Source organism: Prionailurus bengalensis, chromosome E1 (genome assembly GCF_016509475.1).
Source record: "Prionailurus bengalensis isolate Pbe53 chromosome E1, Fcat_Pben_1.1_paternal_pri, whole genome shotgun sequence".
Lineage (NCBI taxonomy): Eukaryota > Metazoa > Chordata > Mammalia > Carnivora > Felidae > Prionailurus > Prionailurus bengalensis.
Window position 1 is genome coordinate 27,599,333 of NC_057347.1, and position 16,843 is coordinate 27,616,175.

The following is a 16,843-nucleotide window of genomic DNA, read 5'->3' on the forward strand; positions in this document are numbered from 1 at the left end:
GGATGTCCACTCTCACCACTACTATTCAGCACAGTATTGGAAGTCCTAGCTCCAGCAGTCTGACCACACAAAGAAATAAAAGGCATATAAATCAGCAAGGAGGAAGTCAAACTTTCACTCTTCACAGATATTATATGGAAAATTCAAAAGATTCCACCAAAAAACTGCTAGAACTGATCCATGAATTTAGCAAAGTCGCAGGATATAAAATCAGTGCACAGAAATCAGTTGAATTTATAATCACCAATATGGAGAAGCAGCAGAAAGAGAAATCAAAGAATTGATCCCATTTACAATTGCACCAAAACCCATAAAATACCTAGGAATAAACCTAACCAAAGAGGTGAAAAATCTGTACACTAAAACATAAAAACCTAAGAAAGAAATTGAAGATGACACATAAAAAATTGAAAAATATTCCCTGCTCATGGATTAGAATATAAATATTGTTAAGATGTCAATACTACACAAAGCAATCTACATGTTTAATGCAATCCTTATCAAAATAACAACATGCTTCACAGAGCTAGAACAAACAATCGTAAAATTTGTATGGAACCAGAAAAGACTCCAAATAGCCAAAGCAATCCTGAAAAAGAAAACCAAAGCTGGAGGCATCATAATTCCAGACTTCAAGATGTATTAAAAAGCTGTAATCATCAAGACCGTATGGTACTGGCACAAAAACAGACACATAAATCAGTGGAACAGACTAAGGAATCCAGAAATGGACTCCTAAATGTATGGCCAGCTAATCTTTGACAAAGCAGGAAAGAATATCCAATGGAATAAAGACAATCTCTTCAGCAAATGGTGTTGGGAAAACTGGGCAACGACATGCAGAAAAATGACCCTGGACCACTTTCTTACACCACACACAAAAATAAACTCAAAATGGATGAAAGACTTAAACGCTAGACAGAAAGCCATCAAAATCCTGGAGGAGAAGACAGGCAATAACCTCTCTGACCTCAGCCAGAGCAACTTCTTACTCAACATGTCTCTGGAGGCAAGGGAAACAAATACAAAAATGAACTACTGGGACCACCTCATCAAGATAAAAAGCTTCTGCACAGCAAAGGAAACAGTCAGCAAAACTAAAAGGCAGCTGACAGAATAGGAGAAGATGTTTGCATATGACATCAGATAAAGGATTAGTATCCAAAAATCTATAAAGAACTTACCAAACTCAACACCCAAAAAAAAATCCAATGAAGACATGGGCAAAAGACATGAATAGAAACTTTTCCAAAGAAAACACCAAGATGGCTAACAGACACATGAAAAGATGCTCACAGCACCACTCACCACTCACCATCAGGGAAATACAAATCAAAACCACAATTAGATACCACTTCACACCTGTCAGAATGGCCAAAATTAACAACTTGGGCAATAACAGATGTTGGTGAGGATGTGGAGAAAGAGGCACCCTTTTGAACTGCTGGTGGGAATGCAAACTGGTGCAGCCACTCTGGAAAACAGTATGGAGGTTCCTCAAAAAAATTAAAACTAGAACTGCCCTACAACCCAGCAATTGCACTACTAGGTATTTATCCAGGGGATACAGGTGTGCTGTTTTGAAGGGGCACATGCACCCCAATGTTTATAGCAGCACTAGCGACAATAGCCAAAGTATGGAAAGAGCCCAAATGTCCACCAGTGGATGAATGGATAAAGAAGATATGGTGTGTGTATATACACACACACACACATACACATATACATATATATACATACACACACACACACACGATGGAGTATTATTTGGCAGTCAAGAAGAATGAAATCCTGCCATTTGCAACAACGTGGATGGAAATAGAGTGTATTATGTTAAGCAAAATGAAAGAAAGACAAATATATGACTTCTCACGTGTGGAATTTAAGATACAAAACAGATGAACATAAGGGAAGGGAAGCGAAAATAATATAAAAACAGGGAGGGGGACAAAACACAAGAGACTCTTAAATACAGAGAACAAACAGGGTTGCTGGAGGGGTTTTGGGTGGGGAGGGATGGGCTAAATGGGCAAGGGACATTAAGGAAGACACCTGCTGGGATGAGCACTGGGTGTTTTATGTAGAGGATGAATCACTGGGTCCTACTCTTGAAATCATTATTGCATTATATGCTGACTAATTTGGATGTAAATTAAAAAAAAAAAATTCCCTCTCTCTGCCCCTCCCGCACTGGCACAGTCTCTTATTAAAAAAAAAAAAAAAGGCCTAGTTCTTAGATTGATTTCATCTGTTATCTTCTGCCTTTTTATTACATTGAATTCTACCTTTGTTTCTATTAATGCATTAATATAATGCATTATTGGTTAAGGATCATATTATAATTTATATATACATTGTAGAGGAAAAATTTGTCTTAATATTTTCTCACATCTTCTTCAAGTGTACAATTCAACAGTTTTTAATATAGACACAAGGTTGTGTGATGATCACCATTATCTAGAACACTGTCTAGAACATTTCATCACCTTTCTCCCCAAAAACTCCATTCCCATAAACAGTCACTCTATTTTTCCCTCTCACTGAACCCTGGTAACCTCTAGTATATTTTCTCTGCATGGTTTTACTTCTTCTGGAGTTTCACGTAAATAGAATCATATAATATGAGGCCTTTTGTGTCTGGCTTCTTTCACTTAGCATAACATTTTCAAGGGTCATCAGTGTTGTAGCATGTATTATTTCATTCCTTTTTATTGCTGAATCACAACTTCATTGTATGTGTACTGTTTTGTTTACCTACTTATCAGTTGATAGGCATCATGTAATGTTTTTCCACTTTTTGGCTCTTATGAATAATAGTCCTATTAACCTTCATGAACATGTTTTTGTGTGGGCATATGTATTTTTATTTATCTTGCATATATGCTTAGGAGTAGAATTGGGTTATATGGGAACTTTTTGAGGCATTACCATAACTGTTTCCAAAGCAGCTGCACCATTTTAAATTTCCATTCAGTTTCTAATTGGAACCCAGTTGAAGGTTCCAATTTCTCCATCCTTGCCAACTGTTGTTATTGTCCATGTTTTTCTTTCTTTCTTTTTTCTTTTCTTTTCTTTTCTTTTCTTTTCTTTTCTTTTCTTTTCTTTTCTTTTCTTTTCTTTTCTCTTTTCTTTCTTTCTTTCTTTCTTTCTTTCTTTCTTTGCCTTTGTCCAGTGTATTGTCAAAAATTAATTGACTATAAATATAAGGGTTTATTTCTGGACTCTCAATTCTGTTCCAATGATCTATATTTCTGTCTTTACACCAGTATACCATATAGTTTGGGTTAATGTAATTTTACAGCAAGTTTTGAAATCAGAAGTGTGAATACTCCATTCAAGATGTTTTTGGGTATTCTGGATTTTTTCATATGAATTTAGAATCAGCACACCAATTTGTGCAATGAGAAAGAAAGACTGGTGATAGGTATTAAAGAGGGTGCTTTTTGGGATGAGCACTGGATGTTATATGTAAGAGGTGAATCACTGGGTTCTACTCCTGAAGCCAAGACTGCACTCTGTGTTAACTAACTTGAATTTAAATTGAAAAAAACAACTAAATTGAATTTAAATTGTATAACCCCAAAGGAGAAGGAGAAGAAAAAAGACCATTGGAATTTTTATAGGGATTGTGTTAAATTTGTAGATCAATTTTGGAAGTGTTGCTGTGTTAACAATATTAAGTCTTCCCATCAATGAACACAATATTTTTCCCATCTTTCTTTTTTTCTTTTTTTAAAAAAATTTTTTTTTTCTTTTTTAAATTTTACCTCCAAATTAGTTAGCATATAGTGCAACAATGATTTCAGGAGTAGATTCCTTAGTGCCCCTTATCCATTTAGCCCATCCCCCTCCCACAATCCCTCCAGTAACCCTCAGTTTGTTCTCCATATTTATGAGTCTCTTCGGTTCTGTCCCCCTCCCTGTTTTTATATTAGTTTTGTTTCCCTTCCCTTATGTTAATCTGTTTTGTCTCTTAAAGTCCTCATATGAATGACGTCATATGATTTTTGTCTTTCTCTGACTAATTTCACTTAGCATAATACCCTCCAGTTCCATCCACGTAGTTGCAAATAGCAAGATTTCATTCTTTTTGATTGCTGAGTAATACTCCATTATATATATATACACCACATTTTCTTTATTCATCCATCGATGGACATTTGGGCTCTTACCATACTTTGGCTATTGTTGATAGTGTTGCTATAAACATGGGGGTGCATGTGTCCCTTCGAAACAGCACATCTGTATCCTGTGGATAAATGCCTAGTAGTGCGATTGCTGGGTCGTAGGGTAGTTCTATTTTTAGTTTTTTGAGGAACCTTCATACTGTTTTCCAGAGTGGCTGCACCAGCTTGTATTCCCACCATCTTTATTTTTTTTTTTAATTTTCTTCCTTTATTTATTTTGAGAGAGAGAGAGTGCAAGCAGGGGAGGGGCAAAGAGAGAGGGAGAGAGAGAATCTGAAGCAGGCTCTGCACCATCAGCACAGAGCCTGACATAGGGCTCAGTCCCACAAACCGCGAGATATGACCTGAACCCAAATCAAGAGTCAGATGCTTAACCAACTGAACCACCCAGGTGCCCCTGATTAAGTAAGATGCAAATTTTTCCATCTTTTTTGTCTCTTAACAGTGTTTGATAGTTTCCAGTGTACGAGTCTTAATGTTTATTAAATTTTTTTCCTAAGTGTTTTATTCTGTTTGATGGTATTGTAAATAAAATTGTTTACTTAATTTCATTCTTGGGTTGTTCTTTGCTGATCTATAAAAAGACAATCAGTTTTTGGTCTTCCATTCTACTACCTTGCTGATCTCGTTTATTACCTTTAAATGCATGTCTTCTGCTTACTCTTTATTTTTATTCTTCTTCTAGTTTTTTGAGTGCATATTAGGTCACTTAGTTTCATTTTTTTCCTAATTCATTATAAGGCTATATACATTTTCCCCAATTATTGTCTTAGCCACAAACATCTTGAAATATTTGTGGTTCATTTTTAATTCATTGATTTTCTTTTTAATCCAATAATTTACAATTTTCAAGTGTTTGGAGAGTTATCTTTTTGTTGTTAATACTTTGGCATTGAGATTGGAGTTCATATCTGGTAGGATTTTTCTTTTGGAGTTTACTGATATTTTTCTGGTCTTGCTTCATGAGTAGCAAAATAGGAATGCTTTTTGTGTATAACCCCAAATAAACCATTTGGGACCACAGTGTCCTGGGTTTTTTGGACACAGTAGATAGAATACCTTCCATAAGATTAGTCTTCCCCTAAGTCCCTGCATAGTGAGTCTTATGCTATTTTACCTTATTCAAAGATATTTTTAAATGTCTTTGCAGCCACAAATAAGAAGAGTAATTCACCCAAGCCAGCTCGGTCCAGTATAGCAGGTAGTCTGTCACTTCGAAGAGCAATAGACTCTGGGGAAAATAGCCGTTCAAAGGGAGACTGTCAAACTCTGTCTGAAGGTAAATTTGGAGAGTTCAGAATGTAATTTCAGTGTGTAGATGTTTGTTATTTGAAATTGATGTTATGGTATAGGTAGATTTAGATGTTTAAAGGCACCAGCAGTGCTGAAACTTGATTTGAAAGTTCTTGATCTCCCAAAAACAGACCCGTCAGTAATAAAATGCAATCATTAGACTCATATTCTGGACTCCTTAATTTTAAATACCTGGCATCAAAAAAAACCTGGGATATGTCTTTAAATTGGCTTTGAGTCTTCCGGCAGTTTAAAAATGTGTATGTAGTGAGACATTCTAAAGTGGAAACTAGAGAACTTTTGTTTGCCTTCTTTCAGAGTATCCCATTTCTTTTCTGTAGGTTCCCCAGGAAGCTCTCAGTCTGGGAGCAGGCATAGTTCTCCCCGAGCCTTAACACATGGCAGTATCGGTGATATTCTGCCCAAATCCGAAGACCGGCAGTGTCAGGCTTTGGATTCAGATGCTGTTGTGGTTGCAGTTTTCAATGGTTTACCTGCTGTTGAGAAAAGGAGGAAAATGGTCACCTTGGGGTAAGTTCTTTTGTTTATGTAGTGGAATAGTTGCCAATAGCTTTATTCAATAGCACTTCTTAAGTCTATATCATAATGAATAAAATAAATTTCTACTTCGTTAATTTTTTGGCAGATATAAAGTTTATTTGTTGTATTAAAATCTAAAGTACCAGAGACCCTACTTTCTTTTCTTAGTGGAATGAAATGAGATGTTATTAGAAGTTCTGTTATGTTAGAAATCACTGAAGTTAAGAGAATAATATTGTGTAACCTTGTGTGAATTCTGCCTTGTGAGTTTTTGTTGTGTGTGTCAGCTCTTTAAAAATTTATTTTACTTTATTTTTTTTATTTTTTCTATCTGCTCCACATTTTTTTTAATTAAAAAAAAAATTTTTTTTAACCTTTATTTATTATTGACAGACACAGAGCATGAGCAGGGGAGGGGCAGAGAGAGGGGGAGACACAGAATCCGAAGCGGGGCTCGAACTCACAAACTGTGAGATCATAACCTGGGCCAAAGTCGGTCGCTTAACCGACTGAGCCATCCAGGCGCCCCTGCTCCACATTTTTTAAGACACTTGTGCTAGGCTACATTATGTCATAGATCTTCTATGCATGTTTTGTACAGAACAAAGCAATTCTAGCGTTTTTATTTTTAACACTGCTTTTGTACTTTCACTTTTTTCCTCTTCTCTTATGAAAATGTCTGCAAAACTCATAGTTGGAATTTCTCAAAAGGATATACTATCTGGTAGTCATCACCTTTATCTCTCACCCGGGAAACAAAAACTCACATCCCAGCCACGTCAATTAAACTTTTACCAATTAAAAAGATTAAGTGATTATGGGATATATTGTCTGTGAACATGCTAGATGAGCCCTTAATACCCATGTGCTGATCTATTTTATGGATATTAAATATATTTCTAAATTTAAACAATGGAATAGTTCTACCTTGGAGACTTTGAAAATGATTTTGAATTAGAGAATAACATCCCTTAAGTTTACTTAATTTTATATAGTTTTAAGGTCTGGATAATTACCAAATGTAAAGAACAGTTGGTGTGATTTAGTTTTCTGATTTAGCTCCAGTTTAAGCAGTGGAAAGGTGTTATAATTATTAGATGTTATCTTGTCCTCCCCATTACCTAGCCTGATTTTATACGTATTCCATATTCACGTTGCAGCTACAACCGGCTTTTATATTTTGTTTGTTATGGAGATATTTATATCTGCCTTGAGTCATAACAATTAAATATTTATGAACGTAGGCTTTTTTCTAGACTGTAAAATCCTTTATAAATATCTGCAGCCCTTAGCTTTAACCCTCACTTTACAGTTAATTGTATCACTAGCCTGGCTTATGTGATGTTTTCTAGTTTGTGTCTTTTTTTCCCTTCCCTAATTTATAGTAGTTTGTAAGCAAAAACTTTAAATACTAATAATAAGTGGTTAAAAATGGAAGTAAGAAAAGAATATTAAGTGAAAATTTCCCCATCTTTGTTTCCCATATGCTTAGCTTTCCAACCCCCTGCCCACACACTTCCCTGTTTTTAATTTTTTATATATGCTGTGTTTTTTCAGTTCTTATGCATATTTAAGCAACTGTGACTATATAGCTTTTTTAGTACATAAAGCACACCTTATTTTCTCAGTAATATATCTCAAAAGTCTTTCTATATTAGTAAGAACTTATTATTTAGGACTTCTGTTTTTATCTTTTAATCAGAATTATTATTGAGATAATTATATGTTCACATGCAGTTCTAAGAAATAAAACAGAGAGATCCTATATACACCTTACGTACTTCCCTCTAATGATAACATTTTGCAAAACTGATACAGTATCACAACCAGGATATGACATTGATACAGTCCATCATTTTCTAATCTTTTATTGTGAATCTTCTATTGGATTTTTTAAAAAATAAAGCACTAGTGCCATATACCCTACTTAGTTTCATGCTCAGTTTCAGGACAAGAAAATGTAGATTATTGTATCGCTGACTAGTTACACAAAAATATCAGGTTGTTTTCTCCCTCTTTGAGGGCTACTGCTAAAGGTGGTCGTCTGGAAGGAATGCAGATGACTGATTTGGAAAATAATTCTGAAACTGGGGAATTACAGCCTGTCCTACCTGAAGGAGCTTCAGCTGCACCTGAGGAAGGTATGGAATGATAAAGTCATAATTAGGTGGAAGGTGAGAATAATGATCTTTTTTTGGTGTTGGTGTTGGGGGGTAGTTAAGTTATTGAGACATTGCTATCCAACATGGTTGATCTGAATACAGCATTTATTGTGCCACTGAATTTAATTTACTAGGACATCGAGCACACAGGAAGGCAAAATGGATAATTGGGTACATAAAAGGACACATCTTACTTAGATGGGACATTTGCAGGAGGGTGAGGGGAATCTATAGACAGTTCATCTACTCATTCACATCTCATTCAATTAATGTGTTAAGCCATCTCTATGATAGGAATTGAGTTTTCTAGATATGCAAAGAAGAGATTAGATATGTTCACAGGCTTAGGGGAAGGCATGCACAAAATTATAGATTATTATATATAATATAATTATAATGTTAATTGTTAAGTACTTTGTCGGGTTTGTCCTTCCTTCCTTCCTTCCTTCCTTCCTTCCTTCCTTCCTTCCTTTTGTTTTTTGAGAGAGAGAGAGAGAAAGCATCTAAGCGAGAGAGGGGGGCAAAGGTAGAGGAAGAGAGAATCTCAGGCAGGCTCCACGCTTAGCACAGAGCCTGGTGTGACACTCAATCCCATGACCCTGGGATCATGACTAGAGCTGAAATCAAGAGTTGGATACTCAACTGACTGAGCCACCCAGGCGCCCCAATACTTTGTCTTTTAAAGACAGTCTTAAAAAAAGAAGGGGTACCTGGGTGGCTCAGTTGGTTAAGTGCACGACTCTTGATCTCGGCTCAAGTCATGACCTTCACAGTTCATCGGATCAAGCCCTGTGTTGGGCTCTGTGCTGAGTGTGGAGCCTGCTTGAGATCCTTTCTCCCTCTCCCCCACTTGCTCACTCTCTCATAAAAAGTAAAATAAAATAAACTTAACAAATAATAAAAGGCAGTCTTGATTAAATGTTTGTATTCCAAACTTTAACCATTTAAAAACTCCTTTGGGGCTTTTGAGTGGCTCAGTTGATTGAGCCTTTGACTCTTGGTTTTGGCTTAGGTCATGATCCCAGGGTTGTGGGATCGAGCCCCACATTGGCCTCAATCAATCAAATCAATCTCTCTCTCCCTCTCTCTCTCTCTCTCTCTCTCTCTCTCTCTCTCTCTCTCCCTCTCCCTCTCCCTCCCTCCCTCCTCTCTCAAAATAAGTAAATAAAAATTAAAAATCTTAAAAAAAAATCCATGGGGCGCCTGGGTGGCGCAGTCGGTTAAGCGTCCAACTTCAGCCAGGTCACGATCTCGTGGTCCGTGAGTTCGAGCCCTGCGTCAGGCTCTGGGCTGATGGCTCAGAGCCTGGAGCCTGTTTCCGATTCTGTGTCTCCCTCTCTCTCTGCCCCTCCCCCGTTCATGCTCTGTCTCTCTCTGTCCCAAAAATAAATAAACGTTGAAAAAAAAAATTAAAAAAAAAAATCCATTATGGTAACTGATTTCAACTCTGCCAATTCATTCTCAGTTACATTACTAGTATTCTTCTACATGTTCTTCCAGGTTCATTATTCTTTATTTAAAAGCATAGAAGACATTTTGCAATTTTGAGTAACAGAAGGTGTTCTGTGTGTTTTTACCATTGCTGTGTCCTTTATATGTCAGCGAAAAGGATGTCAACTTTGACATTGATTTTTTTCCCCCCATTTCTTACTTAAACTCTGCCGCCTTCCACCTCTGCACTTATTTGAATTTCAATGATTGATGAATTGCTGTAGCATGCAGGTGCCACCATATACCTCTGGCTGCCCTGTGAGAGGGTGTAGGAGTGGTGGCATTTCAGGTTTTTCCCTTTTAGTTGGTGGAGCACAGCATTATTTGCGTTTTGGCAGCAGCATTATTTCAATAGAAGAGACTAAATGAAAAGGATTTTTATTATTTTTTTCTTTTTATATTAAGTTTATTTTGAGAGCTACAAAGGCAGCATGAGTAGGAGAGGGACAGAGAGAGAGGGCAAGAGAGCAGATCCCAAGCAAGCTTTGCATTGCCTGCGCAGAGCCCGATGTGGGGTTCAAACTCATGAAACTGCGAGATCATGACTTGAGTTGAAGCCGAGTTGGATGCTTAACCGACTGAAACACCCAGGCAGCCAAAAGAAATTTTTTAACGTTTATTTATTCTTTTTTTTTTAATTTTTTTTTCAACGTTTTTTAATTTATTTTTGGGACAGAGAGAGACAGAGCATGAACGGGGGAGAGGCAGAGAGAGAGGGAAACACAGAATCAGAAACAGGCTCCAGGCTCTGAGCCATCAGCCCAGAGCCCGATGCGGGGCTCGAACTCAAGGACCGCGAGATCGTGACCTGGCTGAAGTCGGACACTTAACCGACTTCGCCACCCAGGCGCCCCAACGTTTATTTATTCTTGAGAGACAGAGCATGAGCATGAGAGGGGCAGAGAGAGAGGGAGACACAGAATCTGAAGCAGGCTCCAAGCTCTGAGCTATCAGCACAGAGCCTGACGCGGGGCTCGAACCCACAAATGGTGAGATCATGACTTGAGCTGACGTCGAATGCTTAGCCGGCTAAACCACCCAGGCGCCCCAGCCAGGCACCTGAAAAGGATTTTTAAAGTGAAGTATTGATTGTTAAAATGTTAAGAAATAATAATCATTTCTTGACCTTTTGGCTTGGATCAAGTATAAAAAAACATTAAATAAATATTTTGATTAAAAATCTTTATAGAAAGGACCTGTAGGTATTAGCTAGGTACTGTGCATGGATGGATGGATGGATAGTTTATAAATTGCAGTGACTTAGGGGCGCCTGGGTGGCGCAGTCTGTTAAGCGTCCGACTTCAGCCAGGTCACGATCTCGCGGTCCGTGAGTTCGAGCCCCGCGTCGGGCTCTGGGCTGATGGCTCAGAGCCTGGAGCCTGTTTCTGATTCTGTGTCTCCCTCTCTCTCTCTGCCCCTCCCCCATTCATGCTCTCTCTCTGTCCCAAAAATAAATAAACGTTAAAAAAAAAAAAATTGCAGTGACTTAAATTTTTATAGCATGTACTGGAATTATAGGCCCCTTTTATTCATTCAGCATATGAAATTTCTAATTTGCCTATCATACATTTGATGCTGGTGAAAAAGTTATTCTTCCTGAACCTGCTGTTTAGTTCAGGATTTCTTTTTTTTTTTTTTAATTTTTTTTTTTTTTTTCAACGTTTATTTATTTTTGGGACAGAGAGAGACAGAGCATGAACGGGGGAGGGGCAGACAGAGAGGGAGACACAGAATCGGAAACAGGCTCCAGGCTCTGAGCCATCAGCCCAGAGCCCGACGCGGGGCTCGAACTCACGGACCGAGAGATCGTGACCTGGCTGAAGTCGGACGCTTAACCAACTGCGCCACCCAGGCGCCCCTAGTTCAGGATTTCTTTAACTTGTCACCATCGACATTTCGGGCCAGATGATTCTGTGTTGTAGAGGGTTGCCCTGTGCATTGCAGCATCCTTGGTTTTTAACCATTAGGTGCCAGTAGTACCTCCTCTGACTTACAATAACCAAAAATGTCCCCTGGGAGGCAAAATCATCCCCAGTTGAGAACCAGTGGTTGAGTTGAATGACTCAACTAGGGATGACCACTTTCTAAGAATCATTTGCCAGAGTAGATCATAGTTTCCTATGGGTACAAGGTATAGTTCTCAAGTATGCTGGTGGGTATTGTGTTAGTGGTGGTAGGAGGAGGGCAGGGAGGGCAATTGAAAACTGGTCAGGTGTCAGACCAGTTAATAGCCAAGAAAGAATGACGGGTGCTGTGATAAAAGTATATAGGGAGCTCAAAGAACAGGTGTGTAATAATAAGAACAACATAATATTTACTAAGTCCTCATTATCATTAGAGACTGCTAAAGGCTACCAGATTTACCTTGTTTTTTCAATACATGCCTACATGATAGTTACTTTATTATCTTGATTTTATAGGTGAGTAAGCTCTAGTCTGGAGATGTAACTAAAGGGAGCCAAGATGGCAGAACAGCATGGAAGTTTTTTTGTGTGTCTCGCATCCATGAAATAGAGATGTAACTTACCTTACCCAAAGTCACAGAGTTAATAAATGGAAGGGCCAGAATTTGAACCCAGAGCCAGTGCTTTTTAGTAACCTAGTTCACCTTCAGAAAGATGATCCTAAGGGATGAGTACAAGTTAGTCAGGTGAAGACTAGTGAAAGACAGGGCCAGGATGGAGACAGATGACAGAACTTGAAGCATTACATTGTATGTCCTAGTTACAATTCGGAATTTGCATTTTGGGGTCTAAGCAAGAAGTAAGTTAATAAAATTATGTTTTAAAATTTCTGTTCTAGGCACATTGTGGGGAATGGATTTGGGGTGGGGAAATGGATGTGGAATTAGGGGCAGGAAAACTGGTAAGAAGCAATGTTAAATTAATGTAGGTGCGAAGATGACTTTTACTTAATTTCAGCCTTAAACTCGTAAGTTAACATTACCTTAGCAATTTTTCTATGTAAATAGCTACTTGGCACCAAAAACCCTGAAACTTTTTGACAACAGTTTCATTTCTTATTTAAAGATAATTATTGATAGCTTATCATAAACTAGAGAAAGGCATTTAATTGTCCACCTTTAGGGTCTACCATGCACTTTCAAGTCTTTCACATTCTGATATTTAGAGTAAAGTAGTCATGTGACCCAGTAATATATAAGGAGCGATATGATATAAAGAGCTCAGCACTGAGTAAGAAAAGCTGCTGTAAACATGCCAGTCAACAGTGCCACAGAAGTACATCGTTGCAGTTTGTTGGGACCTAAACAGCTTGTTTACCGCTGGAGTTCCAGGATAGGCAGTGAGAAGAAAACTAATGGATGAGGCTGGAAAAAGGGAATACAGTGGACAAAAGGAGCTCTGAGCCTTTTGGAATCTACTTTGTGAGAGGAGGAGAGTGGGGCCTTGCTGCTGTGGTAATATTCTATCAGCAGAAGCAATTCTCAAGAAACCTTTATTCTTTATACTTATAAGCCTTGGTAGGAAGTCAGCAAATGGGTTTGTCTTGTATCCATGCTTAGGAGACACAAGGCTCTTATTTGAGCAGAATACCTAAGAAAATTTTCTGTGTCAGATTACTGTGGGTAAGTCATTCAGTCTGTCTGTCTGTCTGTCTGTCTCTCTCTCTCTCAAATATTCCTAAAGAAACTTTAAGGGGTGCCTGGGTGGCTCAGTCGGTTAAGCATCTGATTTTGGCTCAGGTCATGATATCACGGTCCATGAGTTCAAGCCCCGCGTCAGGCTTTGTGCTGATGGCTCAGAGCCTGGAGCCTGCTTCAGATTCTGTGTCTCCCTCTGTCTCTGACCCTCCCCCATTCATGCTCTATCTCTCTGTGTCTCAAAAATAAATAAACATTTTTAAAAAAATTAAAAAAAAAAGAAACTTTAAAATAAAGCATTGTTTGTGTTACTGGCTGGGAATTTGGGACTACTAAGGAGGTCTGTTAAATATATTTGCCCATCAATGAGATGGTCTTCTTAGACATGACAGGCATTAGAGCTTTTTCTAAGTGGGACCATATGGGACAACCTTACATTAATCTTGTCTTTAATGGCCTGATACTGAAAAGGTTGACACTACCCATATCCCTGTCAGTGCTGCTGCCAGTTGATACCCTCCCTGCAGAATTCTTGTAGGTAGACCAGTGTCTTCCTTGTGCAGTTTAAGACTGGAGAGAATATGCTCTGATTGAGCTCCTATTGAAGTAGCACTAATCTCTTTCAGTTAAGTCAAGGCTGTCAATATATCCATCCCAGGGAAAAGCCATGACATGCCTGTTACAAATCTTACTGGCAACCTGTCTAAGAGAAATACAGTTTGCTACTCCAGCATAACTGATCCCTTTTGGGATATCGGTTAAGAGATTTTTATGTAAGTTAACAAAAACTCAATTCGCTTAAACAAAAAGGAAGGTATACTCTCATATTAACATGAAGTCTCACATAACTGTGGTAGGGCAGTTTCAGGGTTGGAAAACTTAGATGTTCAGTGTTCTCAAGAACTCATTTTTTCCCCATCTTCCCCATCAGAGCACCTTAACATCCTCTTATATCTCATTAATCACTGGCAGAAAAAGGAAACTTGGCAAAGTCTATAAACATTTGGTTCTCCTCCTTGACCCATTCCATGTGGCCATATGGAAGAGGGAAGATACCAAACAGCAGTGAGGTTCTGTATTAGAAAGGAGTGAGGCAGTGGTGCCCAGTGGCTTAGTCGGTTAAGCATCCGGTTCTTGATATTGGCTCAGGTCATGATCTCATGGTTCATAGGTTCAAGTCTGTTTTGGGCTCTGCACTGACAGCGTTGGAGCCTGCTTGGGATCCTCTGTGCCCCTCTCTTGCTTACTCTCTTTCAAAAAATAAATAAACATTAAGAAAAAAGAAAAGAGTGAGGCAGGTAAAACATTAGTGTCTGTTGCACCAAGTGGTTAATATATTTCCTAAGCATCTGAAATTTGAGCACCCATCAATAAGGGAGTTAGAACTAAAAGTACAGTACTAACAGTACTAAGCATATAGTGGATGCTCAAAAAATGTGGTAGGTGATATAAAAATATCCTACTTCAAATTTCACTGTAAGATGCAGATTTTGTTTTCTGCATTTAACATCTCTGTGGCATCTTACATTTAATGGTATCTTATAATTACTATCAATGAAAGCCAGTTGTCTGAAACCCTATAAACACCTGGTAAGATTAAGAAAGGTCAAGTATTCCGACTTCTTAGAGTTGGTAAAATATCACTAATTTGCTTAGGTAGGCAGTGGGTAGACATTGCAATATACGGGGCAAGGCACAGCATATAGCTTGTGGTCTGTTGACTGACAGCAGCTAATTTCATTTTTAAAAACAATGAAAGTGTTTGACCTTATGTTCACTCCCTCTCACTTATTTAAAAAATTTTTTTCTTAAGTTTACTTACTTATTTTTGAGAGGGGTGGTGGGGGAGAGAATCCCAAGCGGGCTCCACACTGTCAGCAAGGAGCCCAATACAGGGCTCAAACCCACAAACCATGAGATACCAAGAGTCAGGCGCTTAATTGGCTGAGCCACCCAGGTGCCCCTCCCTCTCACTTATTTAAAAAAAAAAATTTTTTTTTTAATGTTTATTTAGTTTTGAGAGAGAGAGAGAGAGAGAGAGAGAGAGAGAGACAGAACTTGAGTGGGGAAGGGGCAGAGAGAGAGGGAGACACAGAATCTGAAGCAGGCTCCAGGCTCTGAGCTGTCAGCACAGAGCCTGACGTGGGGCTGAACCCACCAACCATGAGATCATGACCCAAGCCGAAGTCGGATGCTTAACCGACTGAGCCACCCAGGTGCCCCCCTTCCCTCTCACTGATTACAATAATTTATGCAGGACCTGTTGACCCAGTGTTGGGTATGGCCAACTATTAAACTAGAGGTCAGGAGACCAATTTTGCTTTCTCATTACATTCACAAAGCTAGGGAACTTTCTTAAGTATGTGTTCGTGGCCCTGTTTGGTACTATATAAATAAATAATAAGTTTATACTACACTTCATAGGAATCCAGTGAGTGGTATTCTAAGAAATAGGAAGTTTGGGGACCAAAATAATTCCCAACTTTTAAAGATATATAATGAATAAAGAGTTTGAAAGATTTGGGGAATTCCTGAGAATCCAGAGAATGATTTCCTTGTTTGTGAATCTGTCAGGAATTCAGAAACACTAGTTCTAGATCAAATTTATGCCTTTGCCTGGAATTTCAACCCACTTGTATAGTGGGTTTTAGTATTTTCAGCAACAGTTCCGTGAAGGGCCACAAGGTGGAGGTGGTGCTTCATGGAAGTAGCTGGTTTGGTCTCTAAGGAAGAAGTATCGTACTTTGCTTTTTATAGCAGGAAAGTTTTAGTTCTCTTTGCTGAACAAGGAGATTTCAAAAATGTCCATACACCCAGCCTATGTCTTCTAAATATTTAAGGGAGAAATAGTACTACACAAAACTCTTCTTGGAAACAGAAGAGGAAGAATTCACTGGTAAAGCCATTTGGGGCTATAGTTTTCTTTGTTGGAAGTTCTTTTAACTACAAGTTGTATTTCTTTAGTAGGTAAAATACTTATTCAGGTGATCTGTTTTTACCTGAGTGACCTTTGGTAGTTTGTGTCTATCAAAGAATTTCTTCATCTCATTTATGTTCTTAATTTCATGAGCATAAAGTTATTATTTTAATGTCTGTAGAATCTGTTGTGATGTCCCCTGTTTTATTCCTGATATTAGTAATTTTGTTCTCTTTTTCCTTAGTCTCCTTAGAAGCTTTTCAATTTTATTGATGTTTTTAAAGAACTAACTTCTTGTGTCACTGATTTCTTTTTCTGTTGTTTCCTGCAAATTTTATTTTTGTTCTGTATTTCCTTTCTTTTATTTGCTTTAAGTTTATTTACTCTTTTTTCTGGTTTCTTAAAATAGATGCTTAGATCATTGAGACCTTTTACTTCTCTAATGTAAGCATTTAATGGTATAAATTTCCCTGTAAGCACTGCTATAGCCACATCTCCCAAATTTTGATATGTTGAATTTTTATTTTCATTCAATTTAGAATGTTTCATTAATTTTGGAAAAATTTCTGCCATTTTCTCTTAATGCATTGTCTGTCCTTTGTTATTCTTGCTATCTGTGGCAGTCTGTTTGACACCAGTGGAACTATTACCA

At 38.1% G+C, this 16,843-nt stretch overlaps 1 protein-coding gene across 8 annotated transcripts in view; it reads left to right on the top strand.

The window, feature by feature from the left end:
* The window catches only part of TRIM37 (tripartite motif containing 37), a 148,295-nt gene that overhangs the window by 112,078 nt on the left and 19,374 nt on the right, over positions 1 to 16,843 (top strand). For 4 of the 8 annotated variants that reach the window (XM_043583912.1, XM_043583911.1, XM_043583918.1 and 1 more), the window contains 3 exons: positions 5,338 to 5,466; positions 5,822 to 6,011; positions 8,022 to 8,161. In XM_043583912.1, coding sequence (XP_043439847.1) covers positions 5,338 to 5,466; positions 5,822 to 6,011; positions 8,022 to 8,161 — 459 coding nt within the window. The remainder of the gene's footprint in view (positions 1 to 5,337; positions 5,467 to 5,821; positions 6,012 to 8,021; positions 8,162 to 16,843) is intronic. The other 4 variants (XM_043583913.1, XM_043583919.1, XM_043583917.1 and 1 more) reach the window with 3 other exon arrangements.